Raw genomic sequence first — 16,072 nt, forward strand, 5'->3', positions numbered from 1 at the left:
GGACCTGTTCAAGCAGGCCAAGAGGGGGCCATGAAAAGGAGGGGGCTGGAATACCTCTTCTATGAGGAAAGGCTGAGACAGTAGACTTGGTTTGGCCTGGAGAGAAGGCTCTGTGGAGACCCTGTTGTAGGTCTGCTTTCAATATATAGAGGAGGATGATAAGGGCAGATACACCAGGGCCTTTGGTGACAGGACATGGGGCAATGGTTTTAAACTAAAAGAATGTATGTTTTGATTACATATTAGGAAAAACTTCTTCCCTGTGAGGGTGGTGAGGCCCTGGCACAGGTTGCCCAGAGAAGCTGTGGCTGCCCCATCCCTGGAAGTGCTCAAGGCCAGGTTTGATGGGGCTTGGAGCAACCTGGTCTAGTGGAAGGTGTCCCTGCCCATGGCAGGGGTGGAACAAGATCGTCTTTAAGGTCCCTTCCAACAGAAACCATTCAGTGACTGCAGGCCCGAGGAAGAGCTCCAGAAGGTGGGGTGGGCGGACATCCTGTGTCAGGTCATCCCTGCAGTCAGAAACCAAACCCTGCACAAGTTCTGACAGAACTCAGACCTTTGTTTTAAACTGCTGAGCTGGAACATGAGCCTGGCTGTTACTCACAATGCATACATGGCAGAAGCAATGGTGAGAACCACATCTGCAGAGCTCAGTGCGAACTGACGCGGGGAAAGTGGGGGGCAAGTACGTTGGGAGGTTTCCAGAGACTGCTATTCTGGGGTAAGGCTGTTCCATTCCTCTTGTCTGAAAGCCTTCTGTTTCCCAAAGGTAAATCTGTAGTGGGACGTGCCTGGATATGGAATAAGATTAATAATATGGGAAGGAAAGATTCCATTTATGCCAAGTTAATGTTCAGCAACAGGGGCAGGAACAGAGCCAGAGAAGGCCAAGAAGTAGCAGCTCCAGAATGCTCAGAGGAGGCCAAAGGCATGCTGCTGTGTTCAGAGCTGTCTTGCTGCATCTTCCCTTCAGCCACCTAGGAAATGAAAAGGAGGGATGAGTCCCAGTTAGACACATTTATGCTCAAACTTCTGGCTGCAGAGCCTCCAGTTCTGAGCCCTAATGTGAGACCATTGAAACTCCTGTGGCCAGGCATGTGGCTTCCTATTTCTGCTTGTCTGTGAAAGGAACAGCTTAAGGTAGAGTGGTTCAGTGTTCCACATGCACGTGGCATCCCTCGCTTTGATGTCCAAAGTCACACACTTCCAGATCCAAGGTTTTTCGACTACTGTCTCTAGGCTACTTGACTCACTGCTTTGTGAAGGCAACAAAGCAATGCATACCTGGGACATTTCTGAAGCAAGAGATGTGCTGGCACTGTCTCCTTGGAAGCTTAGGGAAGATGAATGAGGTAAGTCTTCCTGTCTTTCTAGAGCTGTCTGCTTCAGGTGCATTTGAGACCAAATGGCATTTTCTGCAAACAGAAGTAAAGCAAGAGTCTTATTGTGCTTTTCTTGTGCAGTCTTGGAGTCTAGTGAACAGAAATCTAGGGAAGCTATTTTAGGAAATGCACTCACAGGCTGTGTGGCCTTGATTTAGAAAATATATATTTTCTGTTCAGTGAATGGCCTGTCAGTTTGTGGGTTTGCTTGTGAGGTTGAGCAGACTGCAAAAATGTCTGCACTGTACTTGAGGACTTTTGGGTCCTTCTGTGACTTTCCCAACTGTGTATTTTGTAAGGGGCTGATTTTTAGTATCTCAGGTGGGATGTTTAGGTTGTAGATGTATCTACAGCGCTGGGTGTAAGGCTCTTCTATACTGCAGGAGTTAGGTTTAGATATTAATCATTTACATAATGATGCTGGTTTCTTTTATATCCTTTGGAAGCTTTTACAAACATTAAATATTTAAATCTCATTAAGGTATGTTGCTAAAATGCTAGGGAGATAAAAAAATACAGTTGCATGTAACAGGATTTTTTTGTAACTGCTATGCTGCTGAATCTAATTACAGGCTGCCTCAGGAGCTACTTATGTTGATCAAGTAAGTGAGGGCCAAAGGAGAGTAGAGGAACGAGGACAGGAGGGGAATCCCAACCCATAATCCTCACAGACGTGGTTACACAGCAACCTATGGACACAGCACATCTGACCTCCCCTTGTGAAGTTTTTGCAGTGCCCTTCATTTGCATGGTGTTTGGAAATAGCTTCATGGTGTTTGAGATGAACAGAAGTGTTTCCAAAAGATACAGAAACACTTCTGAGAGCAGAGCCAGGCTGGTCCCACAGGTTGCAGAGGAGATTATGGAGACATTGCAGAAGAAGACAGAACTATACGCAAGAGCAGTGCGAAGTAGGATCTTGAAACCACAGGACTTGAATTCCCCCATGCTGAGCTGTTTCTCTGTGATGTGATTGATGCTTACCAAGGCATTTGTTGCTCTCAAACATGCCGAGTATCTGGTCACACTTCTCCTTCTGGTTGCCGCTGCTCTCACAGGTACACCACAAGGAGACCTCCACACTGGAGTTACTGACATAGTTGGGTGTCATGGGTGTGCCTGTCCCAAACCCCCGGATGAAAGAAACATCAGGAATCATATTATACTAAAGGGAATGCTGCCCTGGAGGCAGAAGCCTTCCACTGTGATAAGTGTGTTACCCAGGCCAGGTCAGGACTCCCAGCCAGGTGACCCAGGCCTGATGAACCAACCTGAAGTCTGCTGGCCTGTGAGAAAGTGTGGAGATTGCTACCCCTGACTCTGATGGTGAGAGGTACTGGGAACTGGGAACTGAAGCTGGTGGATGCATTAGACTGAAGGATGGGAAGCACCTGCAGGGGCTCAGCTGTGGTACTGCCACATGGCAGCAAAAGGTGCTCCTGCTCCTTGTGTAGCTGGTAACACTGTGTGGCCAGGTGCCTTTTGCCAAGCAAATACTGCACACCATAGTGTGCCATTCAGCCAGTGTTCATTTAGCACAAAACCAGCAGAGGCATCTGGGAAAATGGAAGGCATAGTCTATATTTACAGCTTCTGAGATACTGCTGCTCTTTACAGCTCCTTTCTTGAGCCACTCTGAAAATGTTGTTGGCAGTAAATAACTCAAACCAAAGACGACCTTCCTTCAAACAGCTGGTAGTGCCATGTTCTGGCTGGCCCTGAGAACACATTGTGCACAATACTAACCAACCATCAGGCGTATAAAAGTTGGGCAGTGATGGAATGCAGTGTTTAATCCCTGCTGTGATGGGATGTAACTCCTGCATCAGGAATGACTTAGTTCACACAAGCCCAGAGAGCCCCGTTGATGAGGCCCTTAGAGCACTTTGCACCGGCCGATGATGCAAACAGGTGTTGAGAAATCTCAGGCAAGTGCTCCTGATTTGGTAACAGAGGATGGGACAAAGTACAGCAATAAATGCCAGGGAAGAGCTCTCTTTGGGCTGCATTTACCTCAGAGGTAAGGGGGAGCACTGGCATCAATTAGTACAGCATATTCCCTGGTACAGTGAGCACCACGTCCTGCAGGAGAGCAGGATGGTCCTTTACAGCATCAAAGTGTGCCTGCAAGTTCGTGGCCTGAAAGCATCCACCCTGTATGCTCCTGTGGATATCACTTACCAATCATCCCCATGTAAGCCTGCAGGCATGCAGCATGGTTGTGCAGAGAGCAGCCATCTGGAGACGTGTCTGCAGGTTGACAGTTTTGTTGGAAGTCAGCCAGTCGGGATCTGTAGGAAGGAAAAGGAGACCATCAGTGTCTACGTTGTTTTCCTCTCTTGGCCAACATCCGCTGCTGCCGGACCTACTTGCAGAAAGGGTCCTCTAAGCATAAGTCCAGCAGCCAGAGGCAACTGGGTTTGGTGTTAGACTGGAAGGAACAATCAGGAACAATAGTTTTCCGGCGTCTTTCTCCACAAAATTCATCCTGACACGGACAGAAGAGGATCCTCTTGGTGAAATCCTCAGGGACTTTCTCAAAGAAATTCCTCAGCCCCCTGAGGCACTTGCGCCGGTCACACACGTCCTCACTCCCCGCCGCCCTGGTGCAGATGGAGGCGTAGTCTGTGCGCAGGCGAACACACTTCTTGCTCAGATTACAGACATGACTTTCTTTCAGGCACGGGTTTGTTGCATCTCCCGCTAACTGTGAGCCTGTAAAGCCACAAGAAATACAGAAACCATGAACGGAGCCCCAAGAAGAGATTCTGTGCGGAAGCAGGAATAGCCCTTTCTTGATGGCCAGATTTGGAACATCAAAAAGAACAAAGCAAATCAGTCCTTGTATGTGCCTGCAGTATGACACTGTAGTTATATTAGTTACAAAAGAAGATTTTTTTTATTAGTTTGTGGTAGGGTGCTTGTTTCAGAAAATTGATCATTGTGGGTTATTCCCGGTTTTATGGGCCTGGATCTGTGGCTATATTCACACTTGATAGTGGGGACAAATTTAGGCAAGTATCCAGAGCAGGTATTCCTCTGATTAAAGGGGCCATTACCCCAAATTGTTCCTAATAACCTTCAGCCTCTGAAAAGGTAAGAGAGGGCAGCATTATATCATGTAACCATTACAATTTTTACCTGATACCAGAGCTGCCAGTTTATTATAATCTGTCTTCCAGTGTTCTTCATTTGCTGGGTTCTCATAGGGAGAGGTCTCCAAATGGAAATAACCTAGGCAAGATACAAGATATTTCATGCAGTGGAAGAAATGCTTTGTGACCAGTTTGCTTATTTATTTGTTTGTTTGTTTATTCTTAAATGGGTATTTTTCTTATTTATGCCTAGCTCTTTCCTCAGGCTGGAGTTCAGAGGTGCTCTATCTTGCTCAGATCCAAATGCCAAAAATGGTTCTGCTGGAAATGCAAAGGTATTAGTGTGTAAACCCAGCATTACATTTTATCTGGCTGGAATTTGGTCTAAGTCATCTGGTATTTCCAGCCTCAGTACGAGTGAGGAGCTGAGCAGCACAGACAGGCTTTAGTGAGAGGTCAAGTAGGAGCATCCCACTAAAAAAAACAGCAGCACATTCAGGGATGCCATGACACTGTGTGTCATAATCACAAGTGCCTTTCAGTGATGGACAGATAGGACCATTTTGAGGTATTTTTTACAGCGCTAAATTTAACTGCCTCAGAGTAGCTGCCTTTGTATCTTAGAGTCCCTGGTGTATTTGAAGGGCTGCTCCCAGACCAGACCAGTTTTCCCTGCTTATCAAACACAGCAGTAAATTCTCTTTACTAGATGTCGTTCCAAAGCAATACCTGCAGTGTTGGGAAGTGGCCTTTCCCAGCTGTTTTCAGATGGGGGGCAGGGGTAAGCCTTGCTAGTACCTTGTAAATTCCTATTATTTCATCTCACCATCTGTCATGCTGGAGTGAACGGTCCAGAAGACACGTAAGCAGTGCTCCTGTCTCTTCATGCGCCGGTGACACTTGCAGTGCAGCAAAGAGCTGTTCCCAAGGTCCAGCTCTGCATTCAGACATCTGACCCTGCTATCGTGATCCAGTGGAAGGAGGCGAGTCTTGGCCAGGGCACAGTTTTCCAGGATCCTGTACGTGGCATTGCAGGTGGAGTCCGAGAGGCACAGCCGCTCTGCCACGACACAGTCACTCCTGGGCAGAGCCAGGAGGTCTCCTGGTCGAGTGGAGAAAAGATTGTTAGGACCCCAGTCAGGATGAATGCCACACAAGCACCTTGTCACTGTTCTGCAGGGATCCTGTCTGAAGCAAGGACTCCACGTGAGAGGCAGAACTCGTTGGGGTCTTTCACGTGGAGTAGCAAGGAACAAGAGCTTTCTCCACTCAGAAACAAAAGGATGAGCATTTATGAAAGAGGCAACAAAAGGTCAAATAAAATTCTCAAAAATAATTTTGTTTAATAAAACCTTTTTTTGTCACCCTTAACTCTTTCAACTTGGCTCTGCATTTTATGGAGCAGTAAATCCCCGTGAAACCTCGGGGTTGCTGAGGCCTGCTTTGAAGAAGCTCTTCTGTCTGAGCAGTGAAAACCGCAGTGCAATAAGCACATAGTAACACCATACTGTGTGCTGTGAGTCAGTGCTGCTGCAATTACTAAAGTATATGCTGGTCATTAAGAGATGTACTGAGAAAGCCATTTATAGGGTGTAAAAACAACCACTTTACTGAGCTTGAAAATATAAGATCGCGTATTTTTTGCATAATAAAACGAATCCTTAACATGAGATGCAAGTAGCTTCATCTAGAAGTGCTGATATGCAGTCATTTTAAGTATTTAAAACATAGTCCCTGAAATCCCTGCCAAAAATGCAGATGAAGGCTTAGCCTGCCAGCTTTCACCTGTTGGCTGATTGTAAACCCTTGCCTATATCTCTGTGTGTACATATATTTGTGTGACACATGCATTGATTATATATATATATAGACACATGCTACCTTATGTAGAAGTATTAAATAATCTTAGATTAAACAACATAATCTTTAAAACTAGTTTTTTTCTCAGCTTTTAATTTTTTTATATGGACTGTTGTCTCCTAAGGGGTGATACCTAACACTGCCATCCAGAGGGACCTGGAAAAACTTGGCAAGCGGGCCCACAAAAATCTCATGAAGTTCAACAAGTCCAAGTGCAGGTGCTGCACATGGTCAGGGCAATCCCAGACATGAATCTGGACTGGAAGATGAACATATTGAGAGCAGCCCCACAGAGAAGGACTTGGGGGTTCTTGTGGATGAGCTGGCCATGTGCACTTGCAGCCCAGAAAGCCAAACACATCCTGGGCTGCATCAAAATCAGACTGGCCAGCAGGTTGAGGGAAGAGATTCTGCCCCTCTGCTCTGCCCTCCTGAGATCCCACCTGCAGTGCTGCATCCAACTCTGGGGCCCTCAGCACAAGAAAGCTGTGGACACAAAGATGCTCCAAGGGCTAGAGCCCCTCTGCTCTGAAGACGGGCTTGGAGAGCAGGGGGTGTTTAGCCTAGAGACGAGAAGGCTCTGAGGAGACCTTAGAGCCCCTTCCAGTGCCTAAAGGGTACTTCTAAAAAAAGAGGGAAAGCAACTTTTTATACAGGCAGATAGTGATAAGACAAGGGAGAGCAATTTTAAAATAGAGATTTAGATTAGACATTAGGAAGAAGTTCTTTACTCAGAAGGTGGCAAGGCCCTGGCACAGGTTGCCCAGAGAAGCTGTGGCTGGCCCATCCCTGGAAGTGTTCCAGGCCAGGTTGGATGGGGCTTGGAGCAACACAGTCTAGTGAAAGGGGTCTCTGCCCGTGGCAGGGGGTGAAAAGAGATGAGCTTTAAGGTCCCTTCCAATCCAAGTCTTTCTACGATCCTATGATTATGTTGTCAAAGGTAGGTGAATTCAGTCTGTAATCTTCCTTCCTTTCTGCAGTTTATTAACCTATGTTTACAGTACAAGTACAATGAAGTCTTGGAACAAGACAGTTTGCTAAAACATTATATATAACCTAGTATGTTTCTTCCCTTCAGGTCAATATTGCTTGGCTGGTTTTAAGAAATGACTGTCCTGAGCCTTACATCTACCTTTAATGTTCTTTGGGTACATCATCTTACCCATCATTCTTTGTTCAGCAGGTGCAGTAGTACTATTTCAGTCTGCCTTCACTACAGATTAGAAAAAAATCTTGGTAAGCTCATATTGCCTGATGTACCATCTTCACCATCTACCTTGTTTTCCACTCCCTTCCCTTTTGCTGGCTTCATCAGTTTATTTGCTGTAGGCAGTAGTCTGCATAATTCTATACCAGTCTGCTTCTCAAACTTTCTACTTTTCCTACAGTCCAGTAATACTGTATAGGTATCTTTGTCTCATCTGTAGAAATTTCTTTATTTTTCTATCAGCTTACTGTACTTTGTAGCTCATCTGGCTCTTACATAGAGACTCAATGACTTTTTAAGCTCCCTGAAAAGTCTCTTGTCAGAAATGCTTTGTACTCAGCACAGTGGGTTCAGGTGAAGCTGCTTTAAACCTCAAACTTAAAACAGACATCATACAATAGCTGTGCACTGTTGTGAACCCTGAAACTTGACAAGCTATTTCAATTTTTTAAATGAAAGTATTCCAGATAACAATGTGAAAGAATAAGAAAGCTAATTCTTTCCTAGACCTATGGTCTAGGTTGCAGAACATGTTAAAGACCACATGGGTATGGGAATCCCTTCCATAGTTAAAAAAAGGTAAAAGGTAACAACCAATTAACAGATTATTATTTATACCTTAGAAAAAATGGATAGGTAATATAATATATCTTTTTTTCTCCCTTTTCACTCAATGGCCTGTCATATAGATATGTATATCCAGTGCACTGTGGTGCACTGTGGTATTGAAAGAGAGGACGATTACAGAAGGGAAACCTTTCTGTAAACAGTTAGCAAAGAAGAATTGGCATTTGAACACGGAAAACCGGGGGGAAATCTATCATAACCATGTGGCTGACAGTGCTACTGAGGTCTAAGTGCAACAGCCCATTTTTTAACAGTCATTGTGATATTCAGCAGCTGCAGCTTTTCCTGAGTGTAAAGCACTGACATCCCATAGCCAGGGTCTAGGAATGCTTCAGAGCCGTTTGTAGTTTCTGTGTTCCCAGTCACATCAGCCACGAAGGCTGCACAAGAGATTAACCGGAAAGAGGAATAATTTCAATCCTCATCTCTCGTGATTTGGCAGTAATAGGAGGCAGAGTGGAAACATCAGATGCATCTCTGCAGGAGCTCCTTAGATTGGTCTCAGCAGACTGAGCCTCTCCTCGGAAAACTATGGGCTCGGAGCACTCCAGAGAGGGAATGCATGGGGGGTAGGTATCAAAAACTGCTCTAGGCGAAGCCAGCGAGAGCGCGGCGCAGCCGGGACCCGCTCAGGCGCATCCTCGCATTGTACCCGTCCGGCCGCGGTCTGGGATCGGCTCCGGCATCTCCCCTCGCTCCTCGGGGATCGACTCCAGCATCACCCCTCGCTCCTCACCCCTCGCCCCCAGGGTAGACCTCCCCCCCAACCCGAGCGTCCCTCTAGTTTGGCCACAGTCACACTGGCGGGTCCCCGCTCCTGGAGAGCAGCAGCCGCCTTTCCCGGTTGGAAACGCGAATTCCGACGCGCCGCCTGCGCCCGGAGCAGCCGGGGGAGCACCGGGGGGAGCGCCGTGCATAACACCGCGGGAGCACCGGGGGAGCGCCGTGCATAACACCGCGGGAGCACCGGGGGAGCGCCGGTCACCCGAACGGTCCCGACCCCGGCGCCGCCCGCAGCCGCCCCGCAGCGGGATCTGTCCGCCCGCCGGGAGAGGGACGGGGACGCGCCGCCTGCCCTGCCCTGCCCGCCCCGCGCCCCGTTACCGGCTCTGGAGAGGAGCAGCCCCAGCAGCAGCGCCGGCCCCATGCCCGCCGTCGGTGTCTCCGAGCGCCGGGGCCGCCGCTCACCCCCGGCCCCGCCTCGGCTCTGCCGGGCCCGGCCCGCTCCGTCGAGGTGCGGGCGGCGAGTACCGCCCCCGGCCCGGCCCTGCCCACCCCGGGGGAGCGGCGGGGCCGGGCCGGGCCGGGCCGGGCTGGGCGGCTCCGAAAGGAACGTTTGTTTGTCGATTCTTAGCGCATCCCGGTACCGAGGGCAGAGCTGTGACTGCGCACCTTCGGGGGCGTACCTGGGCAAAGGACAGTTAAGTGTCAAGCAGAAGGAGTGTTCTTGGAGGCGAGAGATGCTGACTGGCTTTTGACTCGATTCCCCTGGTGCTTCTTGGCTTTGTTGTGAAGGGTGTTGTTTCAGTTTCTTACCTGTTGCTGGCTCCGCCTCGGTGGAGCTGCCTGTGTGCACCCAGGCGTTTCCGAGAGCCCACCCGGCATTTAGGCAGCTGTGCTTCTTTTGAACAGATCCTTCCTTTTAGTTTGCACCCTAAGATCGCGTTAACCAGTGCGAAAAAGTCACGGTCCAACACATGCACGTCAAACATCAGTAGATGAAAATGAGGCCAACCTTTTGTAGGTCGATTGTTTGTGGGAGTGGAGAGACCTACCCCTTCTGCCCGCAAAGCCCGACAGAAAGGGAAATAACTGTGCAAATACATTAAGTATTCACAATCCAATTCAGTGGTGCCCGCCTCATCCCGAGTTTTGAAAAAGGTTAGTCCTCCTGCTTACTGCTCACGGGGAACTGCTGTGGGAGATCTCTACTGAATAGGAACAACTCGTCCACAAACGCTGGAGGCTCTACTTCATGCTTAAGGCAGAGAGGAAAACCATTCTCGCCATGGCTTTAAGTCTATTTAAAGTTTAATAGTTGGAGGAGCTTAAGGAAAATGGTGGATGGGATAGAGCCTTTTTAACTTTCAAATTAACTGTTTGCAGTTACCATTCAGACGGAGGAGACAGAGGAGTTAGGCTGAAGAAAAACTAGGAGCAAAGAGATTTATTTGTAATGGCAATATGAAAAAAAGGACTGGCTTGATGCTGTGAACTTTATGTTATTGTGAGACATGGTAAGAATAAACAAGTAGATCTGAGAGTTTTTAATCACGATCCAAATTATGACTGTGGCACAGTAGAGACATGTTTGGATTACTAATATGGATGGAATATTAGTACACTAGTGTGCAACTTGTGAGGAGTAACAGGCAGGAGAAGAAGAAATGTTGCCTTCTACAATCATGGATTTGTATACTTTGACACTGTAGGAGCATCTTTTCTACACAATTTGAATGATGGTTAAAAGGAAAGAAAATTGGGCACTGCCATTTATATTCCAGGCTGCTTGGCAGCAAAACCATGCAGAATCATCCATTGCACAACACTGAGAGATAAGAGCTGCCCAGACATCCCTCATTACAGGAGTACCAGTGGTACAGGGAGTTTGTGGAATGTGTTACCAACTTGTGGATATAGAAAATGATGACGACCTCAGGAGAGGAAGCTCTGCTATATAAACAATTAATTTTCAAGCCCTAGGAAAATAACAGACTTGCTATTTGTCTCCCAGATGGATTTGTCAAGGACTAATACATTTTTTTCTACAACAGGATAACAACTTTTGTGGGGAGCGAAGAAAAACAAAAGATCATGTGTACTCAGGACCTTTAAGAACAGCTGTAGACAGATTAGTCCTGCTTGGTACAAGAGAACAGTGTAGAGGATCTTACAAGTTCCTTTCCAGATTGTTTTTCTGATTCTGTGATTATAAATCTTCACCCAAAGCCCTCTGAAATGATTCACTAACTCAGCTTTGAATTACGCTCTGCAGCAGATATAAAAGGAAAGGGAAAATTCTCCTTTCCATACCGAATGTGTAACTGTGTTTTTGAGTTCCCTTGGCAAGTGGCCAAGTAAAGGAGCTCTAACTTGATGTCTGGCAAAGGGGTGGCCAATTCACTGCTCTTCAATAGCCAGCACAACCTGTGACTGCATTGGAAGGGTCCCTTTCTTGATTTTGCAGACTTCTGTGTGTCTCTGCCTAGGGCCCATGACATACAGGCTTATTTGGTTAGTTCTCCCTCCCCACACGGAGGTTACCAGCACTGTAACCTCATTAAAGGTCTCAGAGAGTTGGATAATTACCAGCCTCTCACGACTGAGGCTTTCATCATTCTTTCCATCTGAAATTGTATAGGCCAGCTCTGACCTGTGAGGGTCATCTACCAGGGTAATGTAAAATATGTCAGGAATCAGTTTCTCTAATTCCATGCAAGGTCCAGGCCTTTGACCTCGAACAGCTACATAAACAGTGATCAACTCTGATCTAATTTCCTCAGCTTTTAGCCCCAGTTCTGTGCTTTATGTTGTCTTTGTTGCTCTTTGCGGGTTCATGTAAGGTCCTGTGATGACAGATGACACCAAGCTGGGTGGCTGTAGTAGGGTAGGAAGGTTGTACAGAGGGATCTGGACAGGCTGGGTCTGTGGGCTGAGGCCAATTGCATGAGGTTCAAAAAGGCCAAGTGCTGGATCCTGCCCTTAGGTCACAACAACCTCAGGGAATGCTCCAGGAGCAGCTGAGGGAGCTGGAGGGGCTCAGCCTGGAGAAAAGGAAGCTCAGGGGGGACCTTCTTGCCTCTCTCCAACTCCCTGACAGGAGAGTGGAGCCAGGTGGGGGTCAGACTCTGCTCCCAGGGAACAAGGGATGTGACAAAAGGAAACAGCCTCAAGCTGTGCCAGGGGAGATTCAGGTTGGACATCAGGAAGAATTTCTTCACAGAAAGCACTGTCCAGACCTGGCACAGGCTGCCCAGGGCAGTGGTGGAGTCCCCACTCCTGGAGGGATTTATTAGACATGTACACAGGGCGCTTGGTGGTCTTGGCAGTGGCCAAGTTAATGATTGGGCTCCATGATCTTAAAAGTCTTTTCCAACCTCAACGATTACATGATTCTATAATTCTCTGAAATAGATGTGTGACTAAGGCTCATAGTAAGTAAATTTTTGTCTGATCTTTGCCAGTATTTTGTTTTACCAAAACGTACTCTGTGTGAGGTGCATACAGGGTCCTCTGTGAACAGGAAACCCACTCACCATGCTGGTGCTGTTTGCTCATTTGTTGTTCCTGTCTTTGGCAGTAGGAAGATCCCTGCAGTATCTGCAGGATAGTTTCTTCTTCTGTTCAGATCAACTGCAATGGACAGTCCTTTCCATTACTGGGGAGCCCTTTTGAGAGCAAAAATCATTAGTTTTCCTCTGAAATCACTGTATATCACTGTATTAAAGCAAGTAGCAGTTCCGGTGATGTGCGAGACATTTCTTCTCTACATCCACGACTGCCACAGCCAGTGAAGAAGGGGTTTTACCACAGTTTGCAGTATGTGCTGAGTTACTTAGTCGTACCTTATTCTGTATAGTACTAATCTGATGAAGATTGTAGCACACTGGTGCTTCTGCTGCTTTTGTCAGGATTTGGTCAGTACCACCCTCCTTGAGTCAAAACCAGAGCACGTTGCTGTGCAGTGCAGGAGATGCTGAGCCTGGGCCGTTTGTCAGGAGCACTATCAGAGTACTGCTGGGGGAGGCAGCACGGAGGAGGGCTGAGCAAACACTCTCTGCCTGGGCTAATATTTACAGCACCACACTCTGTGGTGCTAGAGACAGGCAGCAGACATTCACAGCTCATAGTAACACCTGTACACTACAGAAATATTAACCTAATGCAAACAACCTGGCAGAAGTTCATGTCTATATTTATAGAAAACCAAATAAAAACCTCCTCCATTTCCTAGAATGAGTGCTAGTGCCCCAAACAGCCCTGGATGCTCATTGCCAAAGAAGGTTCAGGGGGTTGACATCCATGGCACCTGCCCATAGTTTTCTGCATCAGTACCTGGGGTCCTTGGCCACTTCTGGCTCAGATAATTTCATTCTTTTGTTCCTATGAATAAAACATTCAAAGCTGCTCTTGTATTTTAGCCTCAGTGTGGCCCACAGCAGGAAGGTCAGAGACATTTATGTGTCTGTCTGAATAGCTACAATCATACAGCTCAATGGGTAGACTGTCTTTGGTGGAGAATAACTGTCTGTAAGTCATCCTACTGTCTGTAAGTCATCCTACAGGAAAAAGGAACTAGGAAATTTATGATGATAAAAATTCAGAGTAAGCAATTGACATGTGAACAAGAGCTTCACTCCAGAGGGACTTTGAGAAATGAAAGGACTGGGTCAACAGGTGCCTTCTGATGTTCAGGAAGGAGAGTGAAGTTCTGTAACAGGGCAAAGTGATCCCACGCATCTTTCCTGGCTGAGGACTGAGTGGCTGAGGAGCAGCCCCACTGGAAGGAGCTGGCAGTTGCCATGGATACCAGTAAGCTCTGATTGCGAATGAGGCAACCCACACATCACACTGTTAGGAAGAACATGGCCAGACACTGAAGGAATTTATTCATGTCTGCTTAGCCACACCTGGACTGCTGTGCACAGTTTCCCGCCCCTGAAGTTCAAGAGGGATGTGGAGGAACTAAAGAGGATCCAGTGGAGGGCTACCAACATGGTAGCATGTGACCTACAAAGAGATTAACAGAGCTAGGCTTGTTTGCTTGGCAAAGAGGAATTTCACAGATGATCTACTATCAGCCTACAGCTACTTGAAGGTGAGCTGCAAAGGCAGCAAATCCAAATGACAGGTGATATAAGAAGTGATGATGGCCACAGGTTCTAGCTTGAGTTGTTCAGGCTGGATGCTGTAAAAATTTTTTTCACTAAGAGTTTGTTGCAGTACAAGAATAGTTTATCTGGAGATGTATCGGAGTCTGTATCCAAACTTGTAGAAAAAGCCACAGCTGACCTGCTCTTGTGTTGGTGGTAGTACTGCCTAGCACAGATGTCTTGGATTAGAGACTCTGTAGGTCCCTTCCCACCAACTAGTTAAGGCAGTGGTTAGTGTGCACATGCTTGGATGACAGAACCAATCCAAGGCATGAGCAGCTCAGAAGAAAAATTATTTGTAAAAGGAAAGCAAAAATATTTCTTCAAGAGAAGAAAGGAGGAGCACCTTAGAACAGCAGTGCCCTACTGCCTACTGAACCTTTTTAGAGGTGAGAACATAGAAAAAGTAAGTCACTTTAATAATGCATTACACTATGTTTGATTCAAAGACACTTAAGTGATGTGCTGTGAGCCCATTGTTCTGATCCTGGTATGTCCATGATGCATATTGTCTCTCCTTGTCTCAAGTGAAGCTGAATTGACTTGCAGGACAATTTTCTCCTCTTTGCTTGTAAAAGAGATGGGCACATGGCAGGGCAGCAGCCCGGGGGCTGTTTACTTTACATCTTATCAGCAGCATTAGGTGCTTTAGAGGCTACCAGGAAAGACCCAGGTACTGAGCCGCTCCTACTAAGTCAACAGTGTTCCCTGGCAGCCAGGAGGGCCGGCCTGTCCTGGGGGGCATCAGGCACAGCATCGCCAGCTGGGCAAGGGAGGGGGTTGTCCCCCTCTGCTCTGCACTGAGGTGGCCTCAGCTCAAGTTTTGGGGGCAGTTTGGGGCACCACAATATAAAAAAGACATTAAGGTATTAGAGGGTGTCCAAAGAAGGGCCATGAGAAAGGTGAAGGGTCTGGAGGGGAAGCTGTATGAGGAGCAGCTGAGGACACTTGGTTTGTTCAGCCTGGAGAAGAGGAGACTGAGGGGAGACCTCATTGGGCTCTTCAACACCCTCCCAAGGGACAGTGGAGGGGCAGGTACTGATCTCTTCACTCTTGTGACCAGTGACAGGACTTGAGGAAATGGCTGGGGCTAAGTCAGGGAAGGTTTAGGTTGGATATCAGGAAAAGGATTTTCACCCAAAGGATGGCTGAGCACTGGAACAGGATCCCCAGGGAAGTGGTCACGGCACCAAACCTGCCTGAGTTAAAGAAACCTTTGGACAACTCTCAGGTGCAGAGTGGGCTTGTTGGGGTGTCCTGTGCAGGTGGGCCAGCAGTTGGACTCGATGATCCTGATGGGTCCCTTCCAACTCAGCCCACTCTCTGCTTCTGTGATTCTGTGTTACATGGCAGGACTTTGTACCACAGCACAGAGCTGCTCTGTCCAGATGGACGAGGCTTTCTTTACTAGTTCTGCCTCAGCAACAAGGTTTCTAGGATTTCCAATTTCTTTGTCTGTCCTCAGAAAAATCCTTTCTTCCCTCCTACCCCTTCTGTTCTTTTTAAGCAGCCAATAAAGTACTTGCCTTAAGAGCTATCAGCAAGAGTGTTGACAGTCGAGGAGGATACCTCACTGCACTAAGAGAGATTTTAACTGAGGTTTTTATACTGGCAAAGGTCAGCCAGAACAAATGTAAAGGGAGACTCCGTGGGCTGTAGGCAATTGTGCTCCAGAACACTAAGGCTGTTTAGCTAATGTGTGAGAAGGCCTGTCTCTGAGGTTTTGCGTGCAAACCAAAAGGGTAAAGCTGCCCAATTTTTTTAGTAGCTATTTATAGACACTGTTGTGGTGTTTTTGGTCTGTTTTATTTTTTACTAACTCATGCTGAAGGGAAGCTGTGCCAATAGCTGAGGCACCATCACAGCTATGCTCATGCACCTCTTTTACCCCAATGATCTAGATAATTTGCAATAAAATGGAAGATGTCCTAGTCAGACCCCTGGAGCCCTGCTGAGTAGCACGGCTGCAGATGCAGGAGAGCTGGGAGTGACACAGAGCTGTACAGCACCATCTGTTCTGGAGCAAAC

At 47.3% G+C, this 16,072-nt stretch overlaps 1 protein-coding gene across 1 annotated transcript; it reads right to left on the reverse strand.

The window, feature by feature from the left end:
• Positions 1 to 355: 355 nt before the first annotated feature.
• Positions 356 to 9,438, reverse strand: GFRA3 (GDNF family receptor alpha 3). The gene is made up of 8 exons (XM_027718541.2): positions 9,276 to 9,438; positions 5,304 to 5,579; positions 4,524 to 4,616; positions 3,752 to 4,097; positions 3,564 to 3,673; positions 2,367 to 2,501; positions 1,285 to 1,415; positions 356 to 977 (listed from the first exon to the last, which is right to left on the reverse strand). The coding sequence occupies exons 1-8, from the start codon at positions 9,316 to 9,318 to the stop codon at positions 837 to 839; spliced, it is 1,275 nt and encodes a 424-aa protein (XP_027574342.1). The 5' UTR covers positions 9,319 to 9,438; the 3' UTR covers positions 356 to 836.
• Between the last annotated feature and the right edge of the window lie 6,634 nt (positions 9,439 to 16,072).

The sequence above is a fragment of the Pipra filicauda genome, unplaced genomic scaffold (assembly GCF_003945595.2).
Source record: "Pipra filicauda isolate LSUMZ 115617 unplaced genomic scaffold, ASM394559v2 scaffold3_size10097308_pilon, whole genome shotgun sequence".
In the NCBI taxonomy this organism is placed as follows: domain Eukaryota; kingdom Metazoa; phylum Chordata; class Aves; order Passeriformes; family Pipridae; genus Pipra; species Pipra filicauda.

What these genes read in the sequence shown, in the direction of transcription:
- GFRA3 (XM_027718541.2), bottom strand. Translation starts at nt 9,318, where the DNA reads ATGGGGCCGGCGCTGCTGCTGGGGCTGCTCCTCTCCAGAGCCG. An exon ending in GCTGCTCCTCTCCAGAGCCG is followed by an intron (nt 5,580 to 9,275) that starts GTAACGGGGCGC and finishes CCACTCGACCAG; the next exon opens with GAGACCTCCTGGCTCTGCCC. An exon ending in ACTGGCAGCTCTGGTATCAG is followed by an intron (nt 4,098 to 4,523) that starts GTAAAAATTGTA and finishes GTGGCTTTACAG; the next exon opens with GCTCACAGTTAGCGGGAGAT.